At 37.6% G+C, this 25650-nt stretch overlaps 2 protein-coding genes across 13 annotated transcripts in view; one reads left to right on the forward strand and one right to left on the reverse strand.

Annotated features, from left to right (window-relative positions):
* The first annotated feature begins 7707 nt into the window (after positions 1-7707).
* On the forward strand, positions 7708-20128 carry SERPINA10 (serpin family A member 10). Of its 4 annotated transcripts, none has more exons than XM_064512142.1 (6): positions 7708-7795; positions 12606-13341; positions 14562-14835; positions 15572-15719; positions 17429-17626; positions 19079-20128. In XM_064512142.1, the coding sequence occupies exons 2-5, from the start codon at positions 12633-12635 to the stop codon at positions 17618-17620; spliced, it is 1323 nt and encodes a 440-aa protein (XP_064368212.1). In that variant the 5' UTR covers positions 7708-7795; positions 12606-12632; the 3' UTR covers positions 17621-17626; positions 19079-20128. The 4 variants fall into 4 exon arrangements, with proteins under 4 accessions (XP_064368212.1, XP_025975650.1, XP_064368213.1 ...); XM_026119865.2 differs by lacking the exon at positions 7708-7795 and adding an exon at positions 8283-8376; XM_064512143.1 differs by lacking the exon at positions 7708-7795 and adding an exon at positions 8283-8376 and having other exon boundaries at positions 12606-13110.
* Positions 20129-20550: 422 nt separating this feature from the next.
* PPP4R4 (protein phosphatase 4 regulatory subunit 4) overlaps positions 20551-25650 on the reverse strand; it is a 72882-nt gene continuing 67782 nt past the window's right edge. For 8 of the 9 annotated variants that reach the window (XM_064512134.1, XM_064512133.1, XM_064512130.1 and 5 more), the window contains one exon: positions 21804-24662. In XM_064512134.1, coding sequence (XP_064368204.1) covers positions 24557-24662 — 106 coding nt within the window. In that variant the 3' untranslated portion in view covers positions 21804-24556. Of the gene's footprint in view, positions 21642-21803; positions 24663-25650 lie in introns of those variants that run through there. The other variant, XM_064512135.1, reaches the window with a different exon arrangement.

Raw genomic sequence — 25650 nt, forward strand, 5'->3', positions numbered from 1 at the left:
AGCTTTTTTTAAGCATTTAGTGCTCACATACGGTCCACATTACTCACATACAGGTCTGAGAAGGAGTTGTGACGTGGCCTCCAGAGCGTGTTAGAAGTACAGAGCACAAACTCACTTGCTTACACAATCTAAACAGTATGGAGTACAGACAATCTGAAGTATTACCAGATCTGATCTACTACAAATGCTAAAGTATGTCCAATGACTACATTCTCACTAGGAAGCGTCTACAGAACACCATCGGGCCCAAGCTTAGATCTTCCAATAAGGACATGATGCAGCCAAGGTATGACAGCTATGGTCAAGCTGAAGACAGGAGTTCGGGTGGCAAGTGTATGAATTATGATTCTCACTATACCAAAATATGTTCTGCAGTGCTCTCCTCCCTTGATAGATAGTCCTGAATTTCATGCTGTTACTGTACTGGCTTTTTCAAGAGCACTTGTTTTCTTGCTGGTCAGAGAGAGCAGAGTCTTGTTAAATATAGTCACTCAGCCAATAAAATGTAGTTGAAATACCATTTTCACCCTCCTTTTATCTTCTAGTAAACAGAAATGTTGGCTGACAAGAAGTCTGACCACAGGACTGGCTTTCCTTTAGAAGGACAATGGCTGGAGTTTGAAGACACCACTGCTCACTGAAAAATAATGGATGATGAATTGTAATTTAAACCTCCTGTCAATGCAAATGCTTTTATGGTCATTACAATGCCAAAATGAAAAATGAATACCCTCATCAAAGGCAAATTATATGATGCATAAATCTCACATTCATTCTATCATTAGCCACTGACTGTGGTTACTATCATTCAATACACAGTGGCTTCATTGGGATCCAAAAATTGTTTCCTTATACAGGGAGCAAAATAGGTGCTTTCAGTCAAAAATGACTAAGAAAGAATAAACTGAAGACTCTAGATGAGACCTTCTGGGAGGTAGGAAGGATGCTTTGGATGTCTTCAGTGGCTTATTCTGATCTGGCCACAGACACTAACAGGGAGTGTCTGAAGTTAGACTGTTCCCATGCTAGAAACACCACTCCATTTAAAGAATATATAATACAGTGTATTACAGGCTCTTAGAACCTTCATTGCAAAATCATGGCTGCAGGAGACTGGGAATCTTTTCAAGAAACAGCACATAGAGCAATGCTGGATACACTGACTATGGTAGTAGCATAGAAAAGCAAGATTAACCTATATCCATGGATCTTTACAGATGCCCTGATGGTAAAGGTGCCTTAAGCTGGCCCATGATTCATGTCCTCTGGGATCACAGCCTCCTACCCTAAGTGAGTTAGCATTCAAAGAGACTGGGCTGCCAACACTAACAACATGGCAAAGTGCACTCACTAGCCAAGGAACAGAGCCTTCAATGGCCAGTTTTGCTTCATAAAGTCAAAAAGTCTTGGGTCAGAAGCAACCAGTTTGATTATCTGTTCTGGCTATCTCTATGGCAGAAGCTGCAGAATTTCACTGACTCATGTCTTCATCAGCTCATACATTCAGTATGAGAATACTAAGCATAATACAAAATTCCAAGAGTGATCATTACCAATCTGCTCTAAATGTGAAACTCTTTGACTTTGGTGTGTTACTGCAGGAATCCCCTCTACTAACATCTTGATGTACTAGCTGCTTGGATTAGTCTCAGAGAGCACCTTATACAACATCTCAGTTCAAGCATGGGCAAAATAAGAGAAGGACAGTGATGCACAGAGCTGCCCTGAGACTTTGCAGCTTCTCTCAGCGTGTTACGGCTCAGAGATGTTTGCCAGGAAACACCGAGGCGCTACAGAGGCTGAAGGACCTGTGAAAATTCAGATAGTGACACAGCCTCTTCTCCTGGGCTAGGATCTCTAGCTAGCCTCTAGTGCTGCCAATTGGCCAGGCTGAAATTAGGAGCAGTTTCTTCATGGGGAAAGTTTTAAGTACTGAAAAAGTGACAACCGCTATATTGTATCACTAAGAAATGTAGTTGTGATCTAAAGAAGTGAGTTTGGGTGGTGTGGGCTTTGGTGGTCCTACCATCACTGAAGCACTGGTAGAAGAGACACGGAAGCACAGAATACTTCAGGCTGGAAGAGATCTCTGAAGATCATTCGGTCCAACTCTTCACTCAAAGAAGTGCCAACATATAGCAGCTTGCTTAGGGCCTTGTCTAGCCAGGTTTTGAGTGTCTCCAAGTATGGATACTATTTCTGAGTTCTGTTCAATAAAGTCTCAGCTTTCTACTACCTTGACTGTTTCACTCTTCTTCTTCCCTCCTTCCACTTGTCCTATCACCACCTAGGGTGTAGATAAATGCATTAAAACTATTCAGCTTGCACATATCACACTGCTGTTTGTTATCAAGTAGGTGAATATTAAGATTGCTTTTACCTCCAACACACTGATGGGCTTAACTTACCAGCACAAGTATAAATATACAAAAGCTAAAACATGTAACTTTATTTGCATATAAAAATAGTTCTATGATCTACAGAATCGGTGAAACCTGATTCCCGTAGTGTCTCTCTGGTTTCCGTGATGACTAGCAAAGACAAGCTCATCAGCTCCTCCCCCAGTGCAGGCTGTAAAAGGCTCTCTGTCCTAGGGCAGGTGATTCAACTTCAGGACATTGGTCTGAATTTGGTATAGTTATGGTTTGGGTTTTTTTTGGTCAAATTTGGATGCAAATAGCAAATACTTTCAAAATGTATAAAGGGAAATGGGGGAGAGGGGGAAGAGAGAGAGAGACAATGAGGATGAGACAGAGAAAATATGATCTCACTTTCCTTAAGAAAACAAATTGAAAATGACTTGATCACAGTTGCAAGGTTGGATGGCACTTGGGCAAGAAAATATATGGAGCTGGGAAGACCAACCAAGTGCTGTAGTTCTTTAAAGGGAGCCTGTCAAAAGAACCAGGAAACTTCCACACAGTTCCTGCTAGAAAGGAAAGAGATTCACACATTCTCTCCATTTCCCAAATATATTTTTTTTCTGATAAAAAATGTTATTCCCACTAGCAATCTATGTGCACCCTTAAAATTTTTTCTTTCAAGAAATGAGTAAGGTTGCTAAGTGACATTAGCACTTAAATCAAGGAAATGAATAATTAACACTTCACATCTGGCACGGCCCACATATTAAATGTAATATAATATTGAGATATAAAGAAAAATCAAATTTAATCCAGACACAGCTTACAGACAGGGGTTATGGTCCATATAAGTATTTCACTATTCAAATATCTATTATTTTTCCATTTACACTCACAAAAACTATACTGCTATCATATGGCAACTTCATGTAGTGTCTGAGGAAAATTTTCTCATCTTCCTATAGATTTCTTTATTTGCCTTTCCTTCTCTACTTCATTTTTATTGTTTGCAGGCAAACTCAGACACCATCTTTAAAAATCTCAAAAGTGGGACTGGTCACAAGATTAGCAAATGGAGGTATGAAGAGAAGCACATGGATATTGACTTGTCTCATTGAAGCCCAGGTTTCATAAAGCGAGTAAGTAGAAGTTTAACTTTACACAAACATACTATGTCCTATGTGAAACAGCACATGCATAAATACTATGTGAAAGCACAGCCAGGCGGATACATACTCTCTCTATGAAGCTAAAAGTTGCCTTTGAATAACCATTGCATGCAGCCTACTTGAAGCCCACACTCTGGCAGTACCAGACTGATGAGGTTACTGTATTTGATGCCCAGGTTAAAAATAAACAACAACGACAACAACAAAAGCAAAAAAGCAAAAAAAAAAAAAAAACTCAAATCCAAAAAACAAAACAGAATAAAGAAAAAAAAACCAAAAAACAAAAACAAACAAAAAACATTAAAAGAAACCCAAAGCAAAACGGAAAAGACAGCTGTTTGCTATCCATTCTGACCAGCATGGCTAATGCCAGTTTGCACACATTTGATACTTTGACTCAGTAAATCACAGCACATTTCACAAGTGCAGGAGAGCATCTTTTGCCCCTCTTTTACAGAGGCCAAAGGGCACAGATTTTTTGTTTGCACCAAGTAATTGCTTCAGGCCAGACAGTCAAAGAGTGCAAATCATAGGAACCCAACTTGATTCTGCAACAGCAAGAAGATCCATGCACAGTGCATGTAAACATGGAATTTGAATAAGGAATAGTGGAAAAATACATTGCATTCCAAGTTCACATGATCAGAAGTCATTGATGCAAATATTTTCTGCAGCTTTGCAGATAAAATTATGACTTCTTTTTTACGCTAGACATACCAATCTCTAAGATGCTTTGTAACTCCTATCTTTGAAAATGATTATTTTAGGAACTTAAGATAGAAATGCACTTGCATTTCACATCAGCTGGAGAAACTTTGAGATGCCCTCCCAGAAGGACAGAAATATCTTGCAGTGAGGGTTGTTCAGGTTTGTTTTCTCCTGCCTGCTGGAGTGCTGCTTCAAAACACAAATGGCGTAAGACACAGAGAAGGGCAGAAGTCCAAAACATACAAAATTCTACTTCTTCCCATTTGGGAAATAAAGGTTCTGATGACACCTGCTGGCTCCATGGGGACAAACACCAGCCAGCACCTGCTCCAGGTCTGGAATGCTTACATGTAAAAAAGCAGGTCAAATAAATTATTGAGAATAGAACTATTGCTTTGCTATCAGTCAGTGAATCATAGGAAACAAGGCAGGGAGTGACTTTAAAAGCTCATTTACTCTGTTCCCTGGAATGAAGCATGTTTCATTCTATTTCCCTCATTCCCGACAGATGTTTGTTTAACCTATTATTGAAAACTCCTAGTATTTCTCTAGACACACTATTCCAGTGTTCCATCATCTTCACATTCCCTATAAAGTCTTCCACACTAAGATATCCTATTAACAAACAATTATCATTTTAATTATGCAGTTCAAGGACAATTAGACTATGCTTGACTACGAAGTTGAAAATATAGAGGAGATATTTCAGCCCTGTGTTATGAAATCCTACTGTTTTATTGCTTTGTCCATCTGGTATTACTAAGCACAATAACCCACTCAACCCACCCCAGGTGAGGTGCTGAAATACATACATTTCAAAGATGCTTTCCCAGCAGGAATCCTCCTAATGCAGTACAAATAATTGCACAAACCCAGCTCTCTAGGTAAACAGTCAGGCCTATAAACAGTGCAGGTATGGCGCCATCAAGCTGTTTGTAGCCAGCTGATTTCAATTATTATAAGCACCATTTGAGTGTGAGAAGCAGCAGCCACCTTGATGAATCACCTGACAAACTAAGTATGTTCAAGAGATTGCATAAAGACTATAACTGTTGTAACTGTTAGAACACATTAGTTTATATTTTATGAGTAATTTCATTGTGATATTTTGTAGAAAAATAATACAAAGCCTTACAGTTCCTCTCTATTTATCTCCTGCATTATTCCTGGTACACTTCTACTTTTAGCCTAAGAAAGGTGTGAAAGGTTAGATCACGTTTAGCTAATAGGATACCCAGCCTCAAATATTTTCCTAAATTAACACTTTTTACCTTAATTCTTCTCATCAGACTCTGGACTGGACAGAATTTCTGGCTGAGCTCAAACAGCTACATCAAGCCAAAGGTAAATATCATGTGTCTACCTGTGAGAAACCAAATGGGTAGCAAATAGCTAAAATAATTATAAAAAAATCACAGGCCATTGAGTGAAATGTATTTATTTGGTTACTACTGGGAGAGGCCCTTGTTTGATGCATAACAAGGACCACAATTCTAAATATTTCTCATTGGGATCCTGGTACAAAGACACTTTACTATATCACCAGCTTCATTCCTAGAACTCTCTCTCCTGTTCCTGGGATCATGCCCAATATACAGTCATTTGAGGCTGAGCTGTGGCTGTGTTACACACCAACATGGTGTATGAAACAGTGGCATTACCTAAACAAGCACAAAAGTTGTAGGTTAAGGACCTTGTAATTGGAAGGAACTATAATTAGCATAGGGAACCTATGAAAAGTTCAAATACAAAATACTAAGATGCCCAGTTGCTCCACTCTGACTGAAGCCCTCCTAGAACAGACTGAAGTTGCTAAGGAAAATAGTATTACTTTGGGGAGAGCAAAAGCAGCCTCTGCAGTGGAGGTGTTGTCAGCCCCAAACAAAGAACTGCAAAAGGATAAAAGAAGTTTGTAACAGCGATCCTCTGAATATGTGGAAGCAGGAGAAGCTGTGTCTGCCTCTGCAGGGTCCAGCTCCATGCACCCAAGACTCACAAGACCTCTGGCCAACAGATGGGTGAGAACCTGGACTACATGTCACGGCTCAGTTTTGCAGTTGTACCTGCATCCAAAAAGCTTGTTTGTTAGAGGAACAAGTCTTTATTTCAACTGCTGACTTCTCAGCTGCCTATTGCCCAGGCTTAGCACTGTGTCAACATTGTACTGGCAAAAACTAGCAAAGATGCAACTGGGCAACAATATATGTGTATTGCTACTGCTTATTTTGGTTGCAGGGGTGGTTTTGCCTTAAACTGATGAAGAATGCAATTTTGCCAGGGTGACACACTGGTAATCCTCTCCTAGTAAATCATTCATAGAATAGGTATAGTTTGGCAGAGTGTTACCCATATGTTGTGTGGTATTTTACTGCTCAGAAAACTCTGCTGAATCCATGGGGCTACTGACAACATAAATAGTATTTGGTGGGAGGAATAAATTACTCCCAATAATGTTACTCCCAATAGTGTGAGAGGGATACTCTCAGCAAGGTGTCACCAACCACGAAAAACTAGCATGGGCTTCGTGAGCGACTATGGAGGAAAACAATTCTCTCAAAACTCTGTATACAACCTAATATATCTTAAGCAGCCTCCTTTTCCTTCCAGATAAAAGATGTGTTTTATATCATGCACAAAAGATTTAACTGAGCTATTCAAAGATTTTAGGATCTCTTTAAACTCTTTTTTTCACCATCATCTATACATACTACTTCATTTTTTGAGTATCAAATATCAGTGTTGTTACCAGCTTGACTCAGGCAGAGGTTCCAGTGCCAACCATGCATGTCAGAGTCCTGGAGTGAGGACTAGGATGAGGCTCAGTGCTAATAACAATGCTAATTTTGATGAGAAAGCGCAGCAGCTGGGTATGTTTGATATATACCAGGCTTTCCTTGCATTGTCTCCTTGGGCCTCACCCCAATACAACAGTGAGCAGAACATGCACAGATTTAGCACCACATTGCAGTAATGCATTTTTTTCTCCCATATCAGATGCAAATTTCTTCCATGCAACGATTAGAAATTGGAATTCTAAATCCAGTTGAATTGACCACAAAAAAATATAGACTAGAAACTAGAAGAAAATATCTAGTCACCAGAGAAATGAAGTTCTGGAGGCATGACAATGGACCTTTTTATGTTCGGAGAAGGGGTTGTATGATGCTAGGATGTAGCCTTAACTCAGTTACCCAGTCTTACATTCCCCTGTCTTTTAATACAGTGTCTATACTTGGGGCCTATTATGACAAGGATTGTTTCTAAAAGGTAAAACATTTTTAAAAGATTTAAATCCCTAAAACAAGACTGAAGCAGAGTTTAGGTGCCTAACACCAGTGACCCTTCACTTCTATGTTGAACCTCTCAAGCGCCTAAAACGCAGAAGTGCCCTCCAGTAACCTGGCCCTGGAACGCCTCATTCTTCAGCTGGTGCCAGAACTGCTGCCCCTGTGGCTGGACCCAGCAGCACAGCTCCACCACCTCAACCCAGCGCTCAAGCAGGCGTTGCTCCGGAGCACCGCCACCACCGACTGATAGGAGCAGCCTCCACAGCAGGTACAGCAGCAACAACTGCTTTCTTCAGACAACACAGTTTCTGGAGAATGTGCTGGCTCTAGTCTCTCTTCTAAGAGGACTGGCCTAATTGCAGGGCTAGGGTGCTGGAAACATCCCTACAAATGCACTGTATCTGCTTGGTGCCTCCCTTTTCCTTCCCCTTCCCCCTGCCTCATTAAATACTGATCTATTCTTTTGAAAGTCACATATTTAGACAGGATTGGATACTGCTTCTGACATGAAGCAGCTTAGAATCTGCCTGTAAAATACTTCTCACAGATGATTGAATATGTGGGTCCAAATCCTGTCAGAATGAGGAAGGGCTGGTGCAAAGAGTTTACTGTTCTCCGGTTTCTCATGAAAGATATAAATTATTTACTGGAATATATCCCTCCCTCATTATGCCATTTATGGGAAACACAACACTCAGTGTTTATAAATCAGTTAATTTATAACAGAAAAAACAGATTATTACTCTTTGGAATAGCAAATATTTGTTGCAGACCTATATGGGGCAGTCACCTTCATCAGTTTTTTAGAAGTAGTTGAATGAGAAATGTAACAGAGGAGCTACCTAATTGGTAAGACAAGTTTTACATTATGTCATATTGCAGAGGGGAGGATTTTTGTATTTATCAGATATTCTCTAGATGCAATGTTTAATTTAAGCAGTACTAGATTTTAACCAGCATTCTAACATTTTAGATTTTTCTCATGCTATGATGTCTTTGAAAGAAAAACACATTTGAGCAAGAAACTTCTTACTTTGAGATCTTAGGCTACAATTATTCCTTAAAGTAAAACCAGTACTGACTTCTTTGTTTCTACCGCTGTATTTTGCTTATATATTTATTAATGAACTGTCTATTCTGCTTGTAAAGTGTCATTTCTAAAGTTAGTAATAAGTTTCACTGAAGTCTAAAATTACAAGCCTTTCTATATGTGCAAAAATATCTTTCTATTATTGCCAAAACTGTTTTTCCTCATCCCAGATGACATGCTGTTTTTCTAACTCTGTTATTAATAATGAATGACAAAGTTCCTCTAATTCTAACTTTGAAGTGTTGCAATCCTCAATTTGCAGTGAATCTTTAGTGTAATTGTGAGGTTCTTATTCCTGTGATGTTCATAACACACCCAAATCATTAGTATTTGTGTAGTCTTGAGGAGGCAGGAATTTTTCGTTGAGCATTCAATTGTGTGGCATGTAGCTGTAAATAAGGATTTCTGGGTTTGTCCTGTACTTTCAGTCTGAAATCTATTTGTGTGAGGAAGGCAGAGCCATCTGGAAGGCAGCTCATCACATTCCCCATTTGGTTCCCTGACATCTCCAGGTATGGGATTTGGTGGGCCTCCTGAGCCAAGTGCCATAGCCAAGTACCCACACCTCTCAAAAAGAGATGCAACAGTGATATCTGCCAAATGCAACACTGCCAGATACTGCAGAACATTTGCACGAGCCACAGAAAAGGAAGGGAAAAGCTGGTTCTCTGCCATGTCTATTGAGTGGCTAGGCCCAATGCTCTGTCAGGAGGACTCTAGCTATTGGAGCAAGCCTTTCCTCCGTAACATAGTACTATAAAAGGCAAAAATCTCCCAGTCCCTGTCTCTTTGCTAAAGCTGACCCTGCCTGTGTCTCTTTGAAGGAGGGAGGAACCTCTCTGAAGGAGAGAGGATTCCCTTGAACCAACCCCTCACACATACACATTTTCAGATCCAGTGGAGGTCATTTGTTGCCAAGACAGGTACAGGACTCTGGCAGGAACAGCACAGCACTCCCTTTCCACAGAAGTGGGTCTACCTAAGGAGCAGAGGTACCTTGCAGTTACTATAATGGCTCTTACCTGCCTTGCTGTGCTGTCAGGCAAGGGAAAATAACTACCCCAGTCCTGCAGATTTTGTTGGTGCATCGTTCGGCCAGTGAGGCAGGAGCCAAATTCAGGTAAAACCGTTGCCTATTCCAGCCCTGCAGAATCAGACCTCCCAGGTGCCACAAAGACCCCTGCACGGGATCTGAGCAGTGGGGCCACTGTCTGGAGCTGAGAGAGTTGTTCAAGTGAGATTTGGGGATTACCTCAAATGCAGGATAAACAAGTATGAAGATTTTCATGCTCTGCATCTTCAGCCACTAAGGACATTGGGAATCTCACTGAGAATAAAGCAAGAATTATAGGAAAAAAATATTCACAACTGTAGTAAACTGTGTATTTTACTATGTTCCCTGGCTGACATGCACTTGGGATGAGGCGTAACATTCAAGGATTTCACTGTCTCTTAAGTCATTACAGCCCATCTGTGTTACACCAAGTACAGAATGTGACCTCTTATTTCAAAAGAAAATATCACATCACCTGACTGCCAAATACAACCTGTGACTTCGCACCCAAATGGACTTACATCAATATACTTTTTCAGGACTAACTCTGACAGCCTGAATCAGGCAACTCTTACATTCAGTTGACCTCTGAGTAAATGGCAATCAAATAAAGCCAGGTTTCCCCTCTGCCAAATCATAAATTATACAATGACCATAATTTGCTGTTACAGATCCTTAACTAGAAAGTAGTTAATAGTTGCCATGTGTTTTCTAGATAGTTAAATCACTTACTACTTTAATGATGGTCCATATAATCCATCTTTCCATCTCTTGTATCTGTTCTCATGGCATTGCTATGCAAAAGCGTTCCATGCAGGCTTGGTGGTCTTGAACATCCTGTTTAATTTACAATGGGAAAGTGCCTCTCCAAATATTGTGGCCATTCAAGATTTTTCCCTAAGTGAAATTCTACACTACACTGTATAGGAGATAAATTCATGTATTGTTTTTTAATGTTTCATCTACATTTTTGTATAATGTCTGAAGTCCATGCTTAAAGGACAGCGGGCTCTGTGAAAGAGAAAGACGAGCACCTTTGCAGGTTATGACTGAAATGTGCAAATTTACACGAGTGAAGTTTGATGCTGAAGTTTCCCTAAGGCCTTCTGGAAAATGTGTCCAGTTCTCTCTGAAGGTTTTGTTGGAGAGACCAGACCTCATATTAATTGTGTGCAGAAACCATAACTTATTTAAAATACTTTATTTTTATGCACAGAAAAACTGTTTCACCCTCATGCTATTTGACATTGAAACACGGTATTTTCAGGTAGGAAATGGCACTGACAAACCTGCTTCGGCATTTGCTGAACAGAGAAGTTTAAGAGAACAGGGAATCCTATGATGTGTGGTCAGGGAGAATGATCTGCATGGAATATTAAACAACGCATATCAGAAAGATGAAAAGAGAAATTAAATGATGACGGGCAAGCATTCTTCATAATGATATTGCATTCTCTGTCCTGGGTCTCATAAACTTTTCAGTGCTTGGTAAGTATAGGTAGTAATATGGAATTTCATGTGGACTTACTAGAAAAAGATATATGAACCAGGCTGTTGACAAGAGCACAGTAACAGGTACAGCATCTTGCTCTATGTAGATACTGAGGTTAGAACTTCAGACTTGCTCTCTTGTCGAGCTAGAGGCTGCCTCTGTTGATCCAGCCACATATTAGGATGATACCAATAGGGATTCCAGTTAAAGGTGGCTGGGCATGATATCGGCCATAAGGTTTCCTTGCGTTTTATTGCGTACAAAACCTAGTATGTCTTAGCAATATTTATCTAGGCTCCTGCAGAACTTCTGACACTGCTTTTGGCAGTGGACTGCCAATCAGGTTCACCAAAAAAAATTTCCTGTGCCTAAATTCTTCCTGGTTCTCCAGGCTCACAACAGTACACTCCCTCACAGCTTATACACAAAGCTGCAGATGTTTTATTGTTACTAAACATGAACAAGATAGTTGTTGGCCCTTGTAATTTATCATTTCTGCAACAAAACCTAGTGACTGCAGTCTGACTTGTGTATAAAACACACAGATATTTAAGCGTCTGGTTTTAAATAGACAATTTTTAACATAATGTACTTTAACACTCAAAAAGTAGATTGTTTTCTGTTTTGGCTTTTATCAGACTCAAAAATAAGGTAGTTTTTGTGCTTTTCTTAAATGTTTTTTTCTAAGGAGTTGAATTGAATCATGTTGATATGGCATACCATTAATATAAAACCGGTAAGGTAAAAAATATTAGAGAGAAGCATTTCTAGAAAAAGGATGGAAACAATTTGAGTCTGGCAGGCTGCAAGCATTATGAAGGAACAGATGGAGCCCATGAGAATGTGCAACCATGATTAAGACACCTAACATGGGGAACCCAATGCACCCACCAGTGCCAATGAAGTGGAAAAAGGGAGCTACTACGGGTCTCTCGGCTCCTCAACGTATCACCATCTGCATTTTCTAGGAATAGTCTGTTTCAGAGTTCTCCAGGGAAAACATCATTTTCCAACACAATTTGCCTAGAGATCTTCTGCTTACAGATGACATCAGTTTCACATGGAGTGAGACACGTGTCCAACAAATAGATTCACCAGCTCTGAGCTAGATATCTTACTTGAAAGTCCAAGTTTGATTTTGTTATAGAATTACAAGTTAGAACAGGACAATCACTGAAATTCTTCTGGAATGAACTACTCATAGCATATAGCTCTATGCAGCAGATCACAACGTTTCTTTCAGATCCACTTACTAATGTTGGAAACTTCTCTCTCCCACTGATTTAAATTTGACTGTTTAGGTAAGAACTAGGTCTTATAGTGTCTACACTGAAGAGGCAGAAAGACCACCTTGCTACATCCATGACCTTTTGCATTGTGACAAAAAGTCACTGCAAACAAAAGTCACTGATGGTGTTTTTTCCCCCCATTTTCTTTACTAGGAAGAAAGCTCACTACTGGATACCAACATGAAAACAGGAATTTATCTACTTTTCTTATGTGAAGTATGTGTTGAAATCAGTAAGGCTGACATCAAACCTAAAATTCCAAAGGAAGAAAAAGAAGAGAATTTCTTACAAAGAAATAAAGATGTCAATATTTCTGAGGAGTGGGATCAGCATGAAAATGTCTCTAAACCTTTTGAAAAGCAAGTCCTTGAAGAGTTCACTCTTTACAACTTCACTGAAAAGACTGCGAATTTTGGATTTAATCTCTATCGAAAAATTGCAATGACACATGACAAAAATGTGGTCTTCTCTCCCCTCTCTGTATCAGCTCTTATGGCTACATACATGTTTGCAGCCAAAGGGGAAACACACAGACAAATTGTAAAAGGCCTAAACCTCCATGCTTTGAATGACAGAGAGAATCAGCATTATTTACCAGCCTTGTTTAAACAACTGAAAGATAACATCACAACGAATGAAGAACTACTTCTTGTGCAAGGTACTCTTTCTTTTATCCAAAAGGACTTCAGGCTCAGGGAGTCTTTCATCAATTTGTCTAAACAGTACTTTGATATGGAATTCCTGAGTGTGGACTTTCAAAACACCACACAGGCAAAATTTGTTATAAATCAAAATATTAACAAAAGGACCAAAGGAAAGATCCCAGAGCTTTTTGAAGACCTTGACCGCCATAATAAACTGCTGCTTGTGGACTACGTGTTCTTTAAAGGTAACTACTAATTTTATTTTGCAAAATGATTATTTATGAGAAGAAACAGCACTCTGACTTCAGTTATATTAGAGGAAGTTTAAATGAATTCAGATGTCCTGTTTTGCCTCCATCTCCACAGAGATTTACTTTCTTCTTCTATTATGTTTATCTAATAGTAAATGATTTTTTTATGATAGAGAACCCCAAATCTTCTATGCTTTCAGGGTGATGGAAAGAAACAGCCAAGACATGCAGAACGTGTTCTGTAGATGGGGGGTCCTCTAGTGTCAAATATGCTATGCCCCTCTTCCTGCCGTCGAGTTTTGACTGCTGGCTTAGCAGACAGACAAGGGACTCACAAAGGAGGTCCTGCTTATGGCAACGAGCAATATCTCACATTTTACTCCAAAACAGATAGCCATACAGAAGCCAGTGACACCTGATCAGGTAAAAAGCAAAGAAGAGGAGCTAGAATGACCAAGGGAAAAAGAGGAATGCTGTGCAAAGAACCCACAACCACAGCCATTATGCGTGGAAGCAGTCCAAAGCAGTCAGCAGATACCATCCAAGGAAATTCTGCCAAAATAAAAACACACACAAGAGAACAAAGTAAATTGTAGCCATACAGCCTCCCTAGGGATGAAATTTATTCTTTTGGATTTATAAGTATGCAGTTTGACAAATGCCAAGGTTCCTTTCCCTGGCAGAAAATCAGAGAAGACAGATAAATGGTTGTGGCTGAGTTTGAAAGCAAACGTAGAGATCAGTATCATTAATACAGAAGAGGTCACATTCCAGAGCACCTTTTAAGACAGTTCACTGCAAAAGATTGTGTCCTAAAAACAGGATGTTGAACAGCTGGTAGAGATTTTTAGATAAGGTGGCATGTTAATAAAAGACGGATGTTCATATGGCATTCAATAAACAAAAGGGATATCAGTTCTGAACTTGACTGGCAACTAATCAGCCTCAGAAAAGAGATTTTCCTGCTTTCCTTGGCAAATGAAGTAGTTTATTTTGTGCATTACTGTTTTTTCCTGAGGTAAAAGAAAGTAATGCATATATACATTAAATATATACGCATAAATATACTGCAGTTGTCATCCACTTATCCCAAACGCAACTGATAACCACTTCAACTAGCTACAAGAAGGATTCTATGCATTTTTAAGGGCTTCTGAATATTGTTCTGAATCAGTCCGAATGCACATAATTATTTCATTTCTTTCTTTTCTCAGGCAAATGGCTCTATCCGTTTAATTCTAAATTCACAGAAATTGAGACTTTCCACATAAACAAATACAGAAGTGTACAGGTACCCATGATGTTCAAGTCTGATAAAGTTACCTCAACTTTTGATGAGAATTTAAGATGCAATGTGATAAAGCTTCCCTACAAAGGGAAAGCCCACATGCTGGTTGTCATCCCAGAAAAGGAGGCAGATTACATTTCACTTGAAGACCATTTGACCACAGAGCTTGTGGAAGCATGGCTTAGAAATATGAAGACCAGGTATTGCTTCTTGTTCTTTGACATCTGTTGGCTTTAATGTCTTTTATGCCTATTGCAGCAAAGCCAGAAAGCAAAATACAGATTAGTTGGTTTTCCTAACTCATTTAATAAACTGGCATCTCTGTGGCATTAAGTATCTACAGTGGAAAGGCCATTTTATGATCTACCCATACCTATGGGCAACTGTGGTATGAAAACTTCTACTATTAGTGCATCACTTAAGTCTGTGATTCATCTCACTAAGAAATGTCTATGTCTCTGAAGGCACAGTCAATTTAGTCTTTCCAAATTCTTCCTTAAGGCGCTAAAGCTCCCTAAATTTAGCACTTCCAGGCAAACTGCAAAATAAACCAATATATACAGTGTATTTATGAAACCTTTCCTATCAGTGGAAACCCAGTGTAACAGGATAAATTTAAACATGAAAATGTAAAAATAAATTTTTCCTGTGAAATAAGATTCCCGAAGTGACAACCCTTTCCACTGGTTAATAAATTAGTGTCACCCTGGTATCAGGGCACTGGAAGTGCTGGTGGAAATACACAGAGAAAAAATGATTTCTATCATCTTTGGCAACTGACAAGTCAGAAATGATATTCTGCCAATCTCCAGCAGAGACTCTTTAGTTTTTGCCCCTAGTGGAGGACATTTGGATAAAGTTTAATCCCTGAGTAGTCTGCAATCAGCAGTCATCTGCTACCTAGTCTAAGCTTTCGTTGATTTGTTTTTTAAACAGAAAAGTGGATATTTCATTTCCCAAGTTCAAACTGGAACAAAAATACAAAATGAAGAAATTGCTTCAAGCTCTAGGAATTAAAAATCTCTTCACACATGCAGCAGATCTTAGTCATCTCACAGATCAAGAATATGTAAAAGTTTCACAGGTAAGCTTTCTAAAATTATTTGCTATTTGGCTTGTAATAACGTCTAATAGGCCCAGCCAGATAACACATCATATAAAGATATAGTGACACTACTAGGAAAGGACTTCCTCTGCAAAGTATATGGAATGTACACGCTTTAAGCACAGTATGGATCCCACTTCAAGGATGAGGTGTGTATAAGTAAGGGGCAGTTACGTTTCATATGTGCTCAACACCTTTCTTAGACTCGCCCATCACAGGAAGAAAGTCTTACCTCAAGAAGCACATAGTTTACAGAGAAGAAAAAAAAAATTAAACAGAAACTGAAAAAGAAAAGCACTGTAAATGACAGTCATTGTAAATGACAGAGTAGGATTGATAACCTAGGACCAAAACTCTGAGAGAGACTTTTTTTCAGAAAGAATACTTCTAAACTACTGCTGTTGTTGCTACACGTCTTCCTACACCAACTTATTACAGAACCCTTTGACTGTGATTTGCCAAAACTGCTAACCGGTGCTGTCATAAACAGTTCCATACACATTTTGAAAAACTCTAAACCCTGAACTAGAGTTGTTCAAAATTGTGCTGGTTATGTAGTCTTAAAAAAAAAAAAAAAAAAAAAAAAAAAAAAAAACCTTTCTGAGAAAATGTAACATCCTAAGGAAAAACATTAAAAGGATAAAATTGCAGTGAGGTTCAGTTTATTAAAAACTTCTAGAAAGTACAATGACAATCTGCAGCACTTTCCTCCCTTCCCTTTTATTATATAATTATTCTTTGCTGTTTCTCAACAGTTAATTCCGATACTACAAACCAATCATGCTTCAACAGTAGCTGCTAACTGACATTAGAAGCAATATATACATCAGTTGACAAAGTGCCAGAGGAATAACCTTTCCCTGTGAATCATGCTAGCCTGCTTTATTACTTCAGCATATTTAGCACAGCGCTTGACACTGGCAAGTCCTTCGAGTGTCTTGACGTAAAGTCATTTCTAGAATTAAGAGTTCTGGAGTCAGGAATCAGTTAGCTGACCAGACAGTTCACCAACAGAGACCCAAACACAGGGGATGTTCTCAGAGATATGTGCAGGCTAAAAGAGCAAAAAGGGAAAAGAATCTGACCTTGCCAGACTGTCTCAGAGTGAGTTCTGTGGGAAAGGACAGTCTTCAGCCCAAACCAGGATTGTACCCCAAAGCTGTACATACTAATAAATTTTAGAATTAAAAATATAGAGGAATAAAACAAGACTGCTGCATGTATCTAAGCTGCCACAGAATGAACAGTGAATGCTATATCCAGCCATTCAGTGTTTGTGATTAATGAAAATGCACCTCCCACTTTTGAGACAGACTTGGGAGTGCATGCTAGGTGTAAAAGAGGAGCACTATATAAGTGCAATAGCTGCTTCATGTTACCAGCTGCAAGAATAATACCTCTAAGTGATGTCTATGCTCAGAAACATGGAAAAATCACAGTGATACCACTAGAACTAGCATCTGCGCTGTAAGTATTGTGGTCATATAGCTGTATCAACTCATCTGCTTCTGAGGTAGACAGCATATGGGTCTAGGTCTACCAGTAATAGACAGTGCTAGATTGCACAGACCTGCCTATTTTAATCTCTAATAGGGGCTGACTTCAGCTGAACGTCTGGGACTTTGAGAAACATTCTTCATGTCAGCATTTATTTCTGCCATTTATATTATTTTTATATTGCACTTTAGGTTGTCCAAAAGGCAGTAATTGAAGTGGATGAAAAAGGAACTGAGGCAACAGCAGCTACTGGGTCAGAAATAACTGCATTCTCAGTACCTCCTGTCATTAAAGTGGATCGACCATTCCTTTTTATGATTTTTGAAGAAACTTTTAGCACATTACTGTTCATGGGCAGGGTGGTTGATCCAACAGAAATGTGAATAAAGGTAATAGTTTCTGTTCCATGGTATATAACAGGCTTTATTTTTATTTTCTTCAAACTGTTAATTTACATTAGAACAAGAAGACAGTGAAGTATGAAAATGTGAAAAGCTCTTTTGCATCTCAAACTAGTAGTAGGTCCTCCTATTAATATTTTATTAATGCCCAAGTCACAAGCTTGCTTCACTAAGATACTAAGTGACAGAAATCTGTTCAAAAGTTACAAGTTATTTTCTGAGTTTCCTGAAGTCCCTTCTAGCAGCCATCTATGAGTAAGTATAAAATCAGATTCTGGGGTAAATTTAAAATATTGTATTGTACCATATACAGGTATTGTATTTATATATGCGAGATCGGCAAAATATCAGAGTTCAAATGCATTCATCTTTTATACATTTAATTCTCCACTGAAAAAGGAATCCATCACTTTTCACATAAATATTTAAGTAAAAAAAAGATCATTAAAAAAAAAGAATCAAGTTGTAAACAAAAATTCTTAAGAGGTTTGCATTTATTTTTAGTGGAATTAGAAAGTGAACTATCAAAATGTGTCTTGTAAAACCTACCATGAACATTTAAGAAAAACACAGAATTGATCTTTCAAAATTCAACATGTTAGTGAGAAGTCTGAATGAAAACCGAAGATTCAGATGTCCAAAAACTCAGAGTGCTCATTCCCAAACACTGCGGTTTGATATTCCTCAATGTTATCTTCTGTTGCAATGACAATTAAAAGCCTACTGACATCAATGTTAGCAGACTTTTGCCGCTTATGAAAACAGAAGCTAGACCAAGCCCCAAAAATAGAATTTACAGCCTCTGTCTGGAGATCTTTATTTTATTACTGTAGAACTTGTGCAGAAATGAACTCTGCATCTTTTGGGAGGGTGGGCTTCTTTCAAAGTGCTTATTCAGAGTATCAAGTTATCTCATTTTCTCAGGGTACATGACATGCCTGCTTTTAAAATACCCTTTCTACAAAAGGCAAAATATTTCTGAAAGACTATTTAGGTATTCTTTACCTGGAAAATTTGAAGCTGTACTACTTCATAACGCCAAGCTGGGCCTCTCCTGGAAACAGAATTTCCACATGTATTATCATTTAGATACCAGGGAGAACTACGTAACAGGACTCTGCCTGAAAGACAGACTGGTAGGAAAAAAAACATGCCTCCACAAAAGGGGAATAAATCTATTCACAGAGTTGATCCTAAAATAAGAAAGCTACTTCCAGAATATTTCAGACAAATATTTTTAAGAACTAAATGTAATTCACCTTATTCAAGCAGTGCAGGGATTTTAGCACAATCCTTAAAGAAAGAAAAGACGCATCTTTTTTAACATTTAGTAAATTTTAATTAAAAAGTAGGGTCTTATATTAAGTTTGAAACAATGCAAAAAGCTATTTCTGACTATATAACTAAAAGATCTAAGCATTATTCTGCTTGCTTATACAGCTTCCACAAAACAGCTGCCCAAAAGGAGGCAGAAGATTTTTCAAAACCACTTGGCATAGAAGCTTCAAAGGTATCTGCAAACGCAGACAGATGAATCCACAAGAGAAGAATTTTCACAAGGCCCAGAGAAGATATATTTGCATTACAGGGAAAAGCTGATAAACTTCAACAGCTCTAAAATAATGACCTCAGTTACTATTAGAAGTCTACTCACAGCAATCCAGACAGCATGCAAGCCAGTCACAAAAGGATTTACCAGGCAGATTATGGCATCAGAGCAGACTACTAAGGTGCGTCTAACCTAACTCCAGATTGCGGCACGATTGTACCAAAGAGAAAGGGGAGAATCACTCGTCCTGCCAAAGAATCATTCCTCCTATGAGGAGGTCGTTAGAGAACCACAAAACTATCATTGTGCAGCTGTTATTCTGAGTTGCAGGTAAAAATACTACTAAGGCGGCTTCAAAAGTAGTGTTGCTGTCCAACAGAATTAACAGGGAACTCAAGGATGCGAACAATAAGCAACCAGATAAAAGACTGGGATTGGAGATGCGTAGTGCAAAGGACTGACAAAAGTCTAAATAAGACACCAGGAGCATGGTACAAGGAAGATGTGCAGACCCAAGAAATTTCTAAATAGAGCATTTAAAAATTTTATAGCATGAGTTTCATACATGGCTAGGGTTAGTGAGTGGAGCATTTGTGATTAACAATAAATAAATCGATCAGCTAAAAAGTGATAGATGACAACCAATAAGAAATGAATGACAGACTGCATACAGAACTCATCACATGCTTATGAAGGGCTTGGATTCAAGTTTCTGAACTTGCTAACTGCTTTATATTACTGTAATAAAGGCACCTGAGTGCCAAATACAGTTTTGAGTCCTGTTCTGTGGCTGGGTATTGATTGAGCTTGGTGCTTGGAAGAAAGAGGACTGAGAACAGACTGAGCACACTCTTGCGGCCCGCTGTACCTGGCATATTGAGTCAGTTGTCTCTGCGGAATTGGCAAGTATGTGTTTTCATTAATGAGACAAAAAAGCTAAAGATGGAAAGAGCCAGTATAGGAGGTTTGTGTATCTGCATCAATATTGCATGTCAAAAAAATCATAACACTCAAAGATGCTTTTAAAGAAATCTGTGATTTACAAGATCCTATGCCAAGCTGCAGAACAAATGCTGAAAACTTGAGTGTTTCCACAGAATCCAAACAATGCCTGTGAACAGAGACTGAGACTACACCTATATCCAACCACAGTGTAAGAAGATAAACAGAGAGTAAAACAATGCTAGATCCAAAGAAACATTTTGTACTTCATACAAGACAGCATAAATCTAGCATTATTTAAAATAAATACCTTCTATAGGTAAATATCTTTATTTTAGTTATAAAATATGATTGAGAAAAAAAATATTTTTTTCAAGAACATGCATGTAACAGCATTGTCCTAGGTTTTATTTTGAGTAAATTATTCTTTTTTTTTTTTTTTTTTTTTTTACATTGTAAAAAGTAACCACACACGCATATGCATTCACAGATCAGATCACCTTTATCATACACCAATAGATTTAAAAAACAGGTATTTCTGATATCGATATAGTTATGCTGCTTTCATTCTGAAATAGAGAAGCTGACAATAGCTTCATAGGCTCTTTCTCAAGTATTGGCATAAACAGAACTTCTTAAAATAGAATTGCATGTTTTTCCACAAACAAATTTTGATAGAAACGTTAGCATTAATACAAACAAATGCAGATGACATCGCTGAAGCATGACAGCTTGCAGTAACAGCTAATTAAAAACTGGAGTCATCATTATAAATTATTAAAGTGAAAATACAATCTGAAATACCAAAAATTAAAACAAGTAGTTATACAACAAAACTTGTGAAATACATTTTTTTTTTTTTTTTTAGTATCATCTGGAGACATCTGCTTTCAGATGGTGTTGAAACTTACATGGGATTTTTATGAACTTAGTACTTGTAAAAACATCTCTAAATTCACAGCGCAATGCTACTAGAGGTTTTTCTTTTTTCTTTTTTTTTTTTAGCTTGATCAACTGAATTTTGGTCTTAAATTAGATTTGAAGTTTCTTTGAAATGTGGGATTACTTTTTCATATTTGTAACAATTTGTTCTATTTCTTGCACAGAACACGGATGCTAAGAATTGCTAAAATTGTAACTAAGTCCAATTAAGTAATGGATATGTGTATTCTAAACCCAAGAATCTGAACTACAAAGGCATAATTGAAGAAAAAAATCCTGTCTCTATAGCTGCAGTAGTTAAGAGCACATTGCTAAAGTTATATTTCATAACATTTCACTACAACATTGGAATTCTGCAACCATTACATTATTTATATGAACATATTTTACAACTTAGGATTTTATTTAAAAGATAAAGTTTTTAACATTGCAAGATGCATTTAGTCACTCCAGGCATTATAGAGTCCCATCTGTTGCTCCTGACTTATCGCACAAGAAGGTTGCTTCCAACAGTCTTTGGTTTCTTCCTTTTTCTGTCAGAAGATCTAAGAGTTTGATTTTCTGTTTTTTCTTCATACAAAAGAAGAAATACAATATGTTGTTGCTATATTATTAAATAACAAATCATAATAAAGTGCTATTGTGTGCAACATTTTAATGTAAAAGTTAGCTGCTCTACTTTAAAAATTGCTAGCTGCTCTAATGTACCCACTGAAAAAGCAAATGGACCCATCTTGAGGGCATTCTTCACAGAAAGGTGCATTTCTCCAGTAAGTTTGCTACAGAAGGTGGACTTTAAGGTAATGTAGAGATTCTCCTAAGTGGGAGAGCTAAGGTACTAGAAGTAATCTAGTCATAGGTAGAAATAATGCCACAAGTATCTAGACTGACCCATGGTAAAAAATGACAAAATCCTGGGAAAGTGGAGAAGGAGAAGAGAGAGAAGTTTAGATGTCCTTATAGTGTTATTTCAAGCTCTTCTACTGACTACGATGTGATCTGGGCAATTTCTGCACTTATCATAGCCCCAATCTTTTAATCTTTAGAAATGCTGTTTTTGTGGCTATGTCAACTAACCAATGTTTGTCAGAGATCTTTGGAAGAACAGCGCTTACTTTCAGAACTCTCTGGAAATATTGGTTTCCATCAATATTTTAGAATGTGATTTACAAAGGAAGATACTGTTCTGTTTCAATCCTTAAAAATTGCTGATGGAACCTATTGCGATAATATACCGGCAACAAGATATCTGTTAGCTTCACCTTGGAAATGGCACCCAAATCACATTCCATTCCCACTGGACTTCAGAACTCTTACCAGCTTATTTAAGGCAGGAGGAAAACATGATAAGAACCCTAAGTAACCAAGCCAAAGTGTAGCAGATCTGTGGCAGAACTATCTCATCTCGTGCTCAACTTCCTAAGCAGTTATATGACTGGATGAACGACACTATTTAAGGATACTAATGCAAATCATTGTTACAACATGGTCACATATCAACATGGATATATTAAAGATCAGCTGTGGCCATCTTATAAAATATTGGTACCAATTATATTGTTAAGAAATTGATTCCAATGCCACAATAAAACTACTTCCACTTTTTACAGGATGGAACCCCTCATCCTTGGTTAACTTGCACTGTTTTGATTGAAAGTGAAATAAAAATCAGGCACTATCTGTATGTCTATAGACAGGATGCAAAATTCTTAAATGCTGTCTATAAAGCTGGATTTTTTATTGATGAACGTATAAAGTATAGAAAAATGCTAGCTTTTTACCACGTGCATACTGGAATCAGTTATATTACACTACTGTAAAACCAAGCAAAATAGTAATTCTTATCCTAAAAGAAAATATCTTAATCTCTTAAAAATGAAAACATAAAAGAAGATAATAAAGCTCAACAGCATAAGAATACAAGATTGGACTACTTTATGGAACTCAGTGTTTATGAATCATGTCAGTTTCTGCACACGATGATCCATGGTCTAACACTGTCAACTCTTTCACAGAAAGTCATATCAGTACATGTTTTGTCTACAAATTGACTTAAGTAAGGTCTCTTATGGGCTGAAATACTTAACCAATGCTCTTCCTGATTCTTTCATATTCCGTAATGTGCTTAAAATCAGATGCTCATCTCTTCTGTGATTACACCACTAAGTTGTAAGGGTGCAACTTCAGCATAATTCCTGCATTTTCTATTTCCTGAGTATTATGTAAGGCCTATTAAATCACACCAAAGCTAATGGTCATTTTCCTATTTACTCGTGAGCACTGAATCAGACTTTATTGAGAATTTTTTTTCTGACATATGTATTATTTTAAAAATGATAGAATACTTTAATCTTCACCCACATCTCTGATGTAGGACAAACATGTCTGAACTCATAAATATGGTAAGTAAAAACCTCAGTTCTGCACCAAATTTACTTGGTTTTTCTAAAGTTCCTGGAACAGCATGAATATATGAAAAATAAAACAAAAAATGTTCATCCCTATAAGCTGCATTACACTGTCAAAGGTGAACAAATGTGCATATGTACCAGAGAAGTTTTATGGAAAAAAATGGAAAACCATATTAGAAGTTATCTTATTTATATTGCAAAGCCAAAAAATTAAAAGGTAGGACTTCCCAGAATTTAGATAGCCAGTGCAATGTTATATCAGCACACACCGAAGTTTACATGATATAGTCTAAATACATGCTCAGTTTTTTCACAAATTTCCTGCCTTACTGAGTGCATAGAAAAGGTGACACTCATTCATGAGCATCTATTCAGTACCACCTCTTGATTTTTCAATGTGCTTTGCAGGTCACATTTATCATATAATTTTCGAATTCTTCTCTCAGTAAGGGTTGTTTCTGTCAACTGCTTATATATTTTGATATTGGGTTTTTCTTTCACTCACTGAAGTTGTACTGAAGCTGTTTTTTTCCTTTTTTTCTTTTTTTTTGCGGGGGTGAGGACATATGGATTTCAGGAAAGCTTTTGCTTTTCAACTTTTTCAGAATGAGGACAGAACTTCTGATCAAAAGGAAGACAGAAAGAGGTACATCAAACCATAGTTATAGTCAAAAAGAATATGAAGATGAATGTATTTGCCACTGACCATTCCTAAAATCAGTATCTCTTGATATCTCCTTGTAGAGCTGCTCCAGTTTTTTTTTTTTTAATAAAAACAATTAAGTACGGGCCAGGTTACAAAAGAGAAATTTAATCTACAGTGCAATAGGCAATATACAAGTTTGGGAGATGTGTGTTCCCGTAGGAACATGGAACATTAAAACTCTTATTTTCAAAGCTAAATATAGGTCACTCTAAGCCTGCTGCTCTTTCTCCAAAAATGTTTTTCTTCCCCTGGTGTATCTTCTTGGCTTCTGACACTACGTAGTTTAGGGATTTTCTGAACTAGAGAGAGCATCTGGATCACTGTGTTTAATCATATATCAACTTTCAAATAGTCTCCTGTTAAAGTATTCATTTGGGAATATTACACAGAGACTTGAAGCTGGGTCTCCTACATTCCACTCTCCTGCCTGAAGCCAAAGGTACAGATCGTTCCGTCTGGGTCTTCTTTCTGTCCCTTTGTAGTCAAACAAAAGAATATCAGTTTCATTTTAACTGACAGATGGAAAAAACTTTGAAATTCAAAAAAGTTTTATGAAATGGAAAAAATGTCTAATTAATCTGACTGCTTTATGACTATTAATCAATTTATTTGCACAAAATCCTTGTGACATGAATGAGTAATTAGAAATTGCTACAATGGCAGTTACAAAAAAGTCACAAAATTTAATCTATTTTTCTGGTTTCGAAGAGAGTGAATAAAGGAACACAGTATTGAGGGTGAAATCATAAGTTTTTGAGGACCTAATTTTTCAATTTTTTTTTTGTAGCACTATATTGTCATTTTATGGATTCGAGGCACATTTCCCATTTACTTATATTACCTTGTAAGTGTTCAGCACATATTCTTATCTAACTATTGAATCTGAAATCAGTCACTTTGAAATAAATGTCATCTAATGATCAACTATGACCAGTCTGAAGTAAGTCTGCGGGTAGCACTTAGAATGCATTAGACTCTGGCATAGATAGAGCACAATTTGACAGGGCAGCTTAGAGTACTTAGATGTGAAACCACAGATTCACCACATACAGTCCACTTTCATTCACTACTCACCTTCTAGTTTTTGCCACAAAGAAATTATAGTTCTAGAAACAACAGGCCACTATGCAAGCTTGACTTCTTTCCAGAACAAATTTATCTTATAAAGTGAAGGAGATAAAATTCCAATAAAAAAAAAACACCCACTATGCAGCCACATAGCAAGAGACTTCATCATGATGTGACGATATTTACAGGTGGCTAAATGCAAGCTGTTCAGTGAAATGTTGAGGTTTTTTTAACTTTTGAATGTTTGATTTTACAATTTAGCAAGTATTGTGGCTTTTTTTTTATTTATTTAAGGAACCTGAAAATATTGAAGTGGAAAATATGAGTTCATACAGATACTTACTGAAGTCACTAGAAAGGACCACTGAACAAGTATCACTGTCACTGTTGTTTC

Source organism: Dromaius novaehollandiae, chromosome 5 (genome assembly GCF_036370855.1).
Source record: "Dromaius novaehollandiae isolate bDroNov1 chromosome 5, bDroNov1.hap1, whole genome shotgun sequence".
NCBI lineage: Eukaryota > Metazoa > Chordata > Aves > Casuariiformes > Dromaiidae > Dromaius > Dromaius novaehollandiae.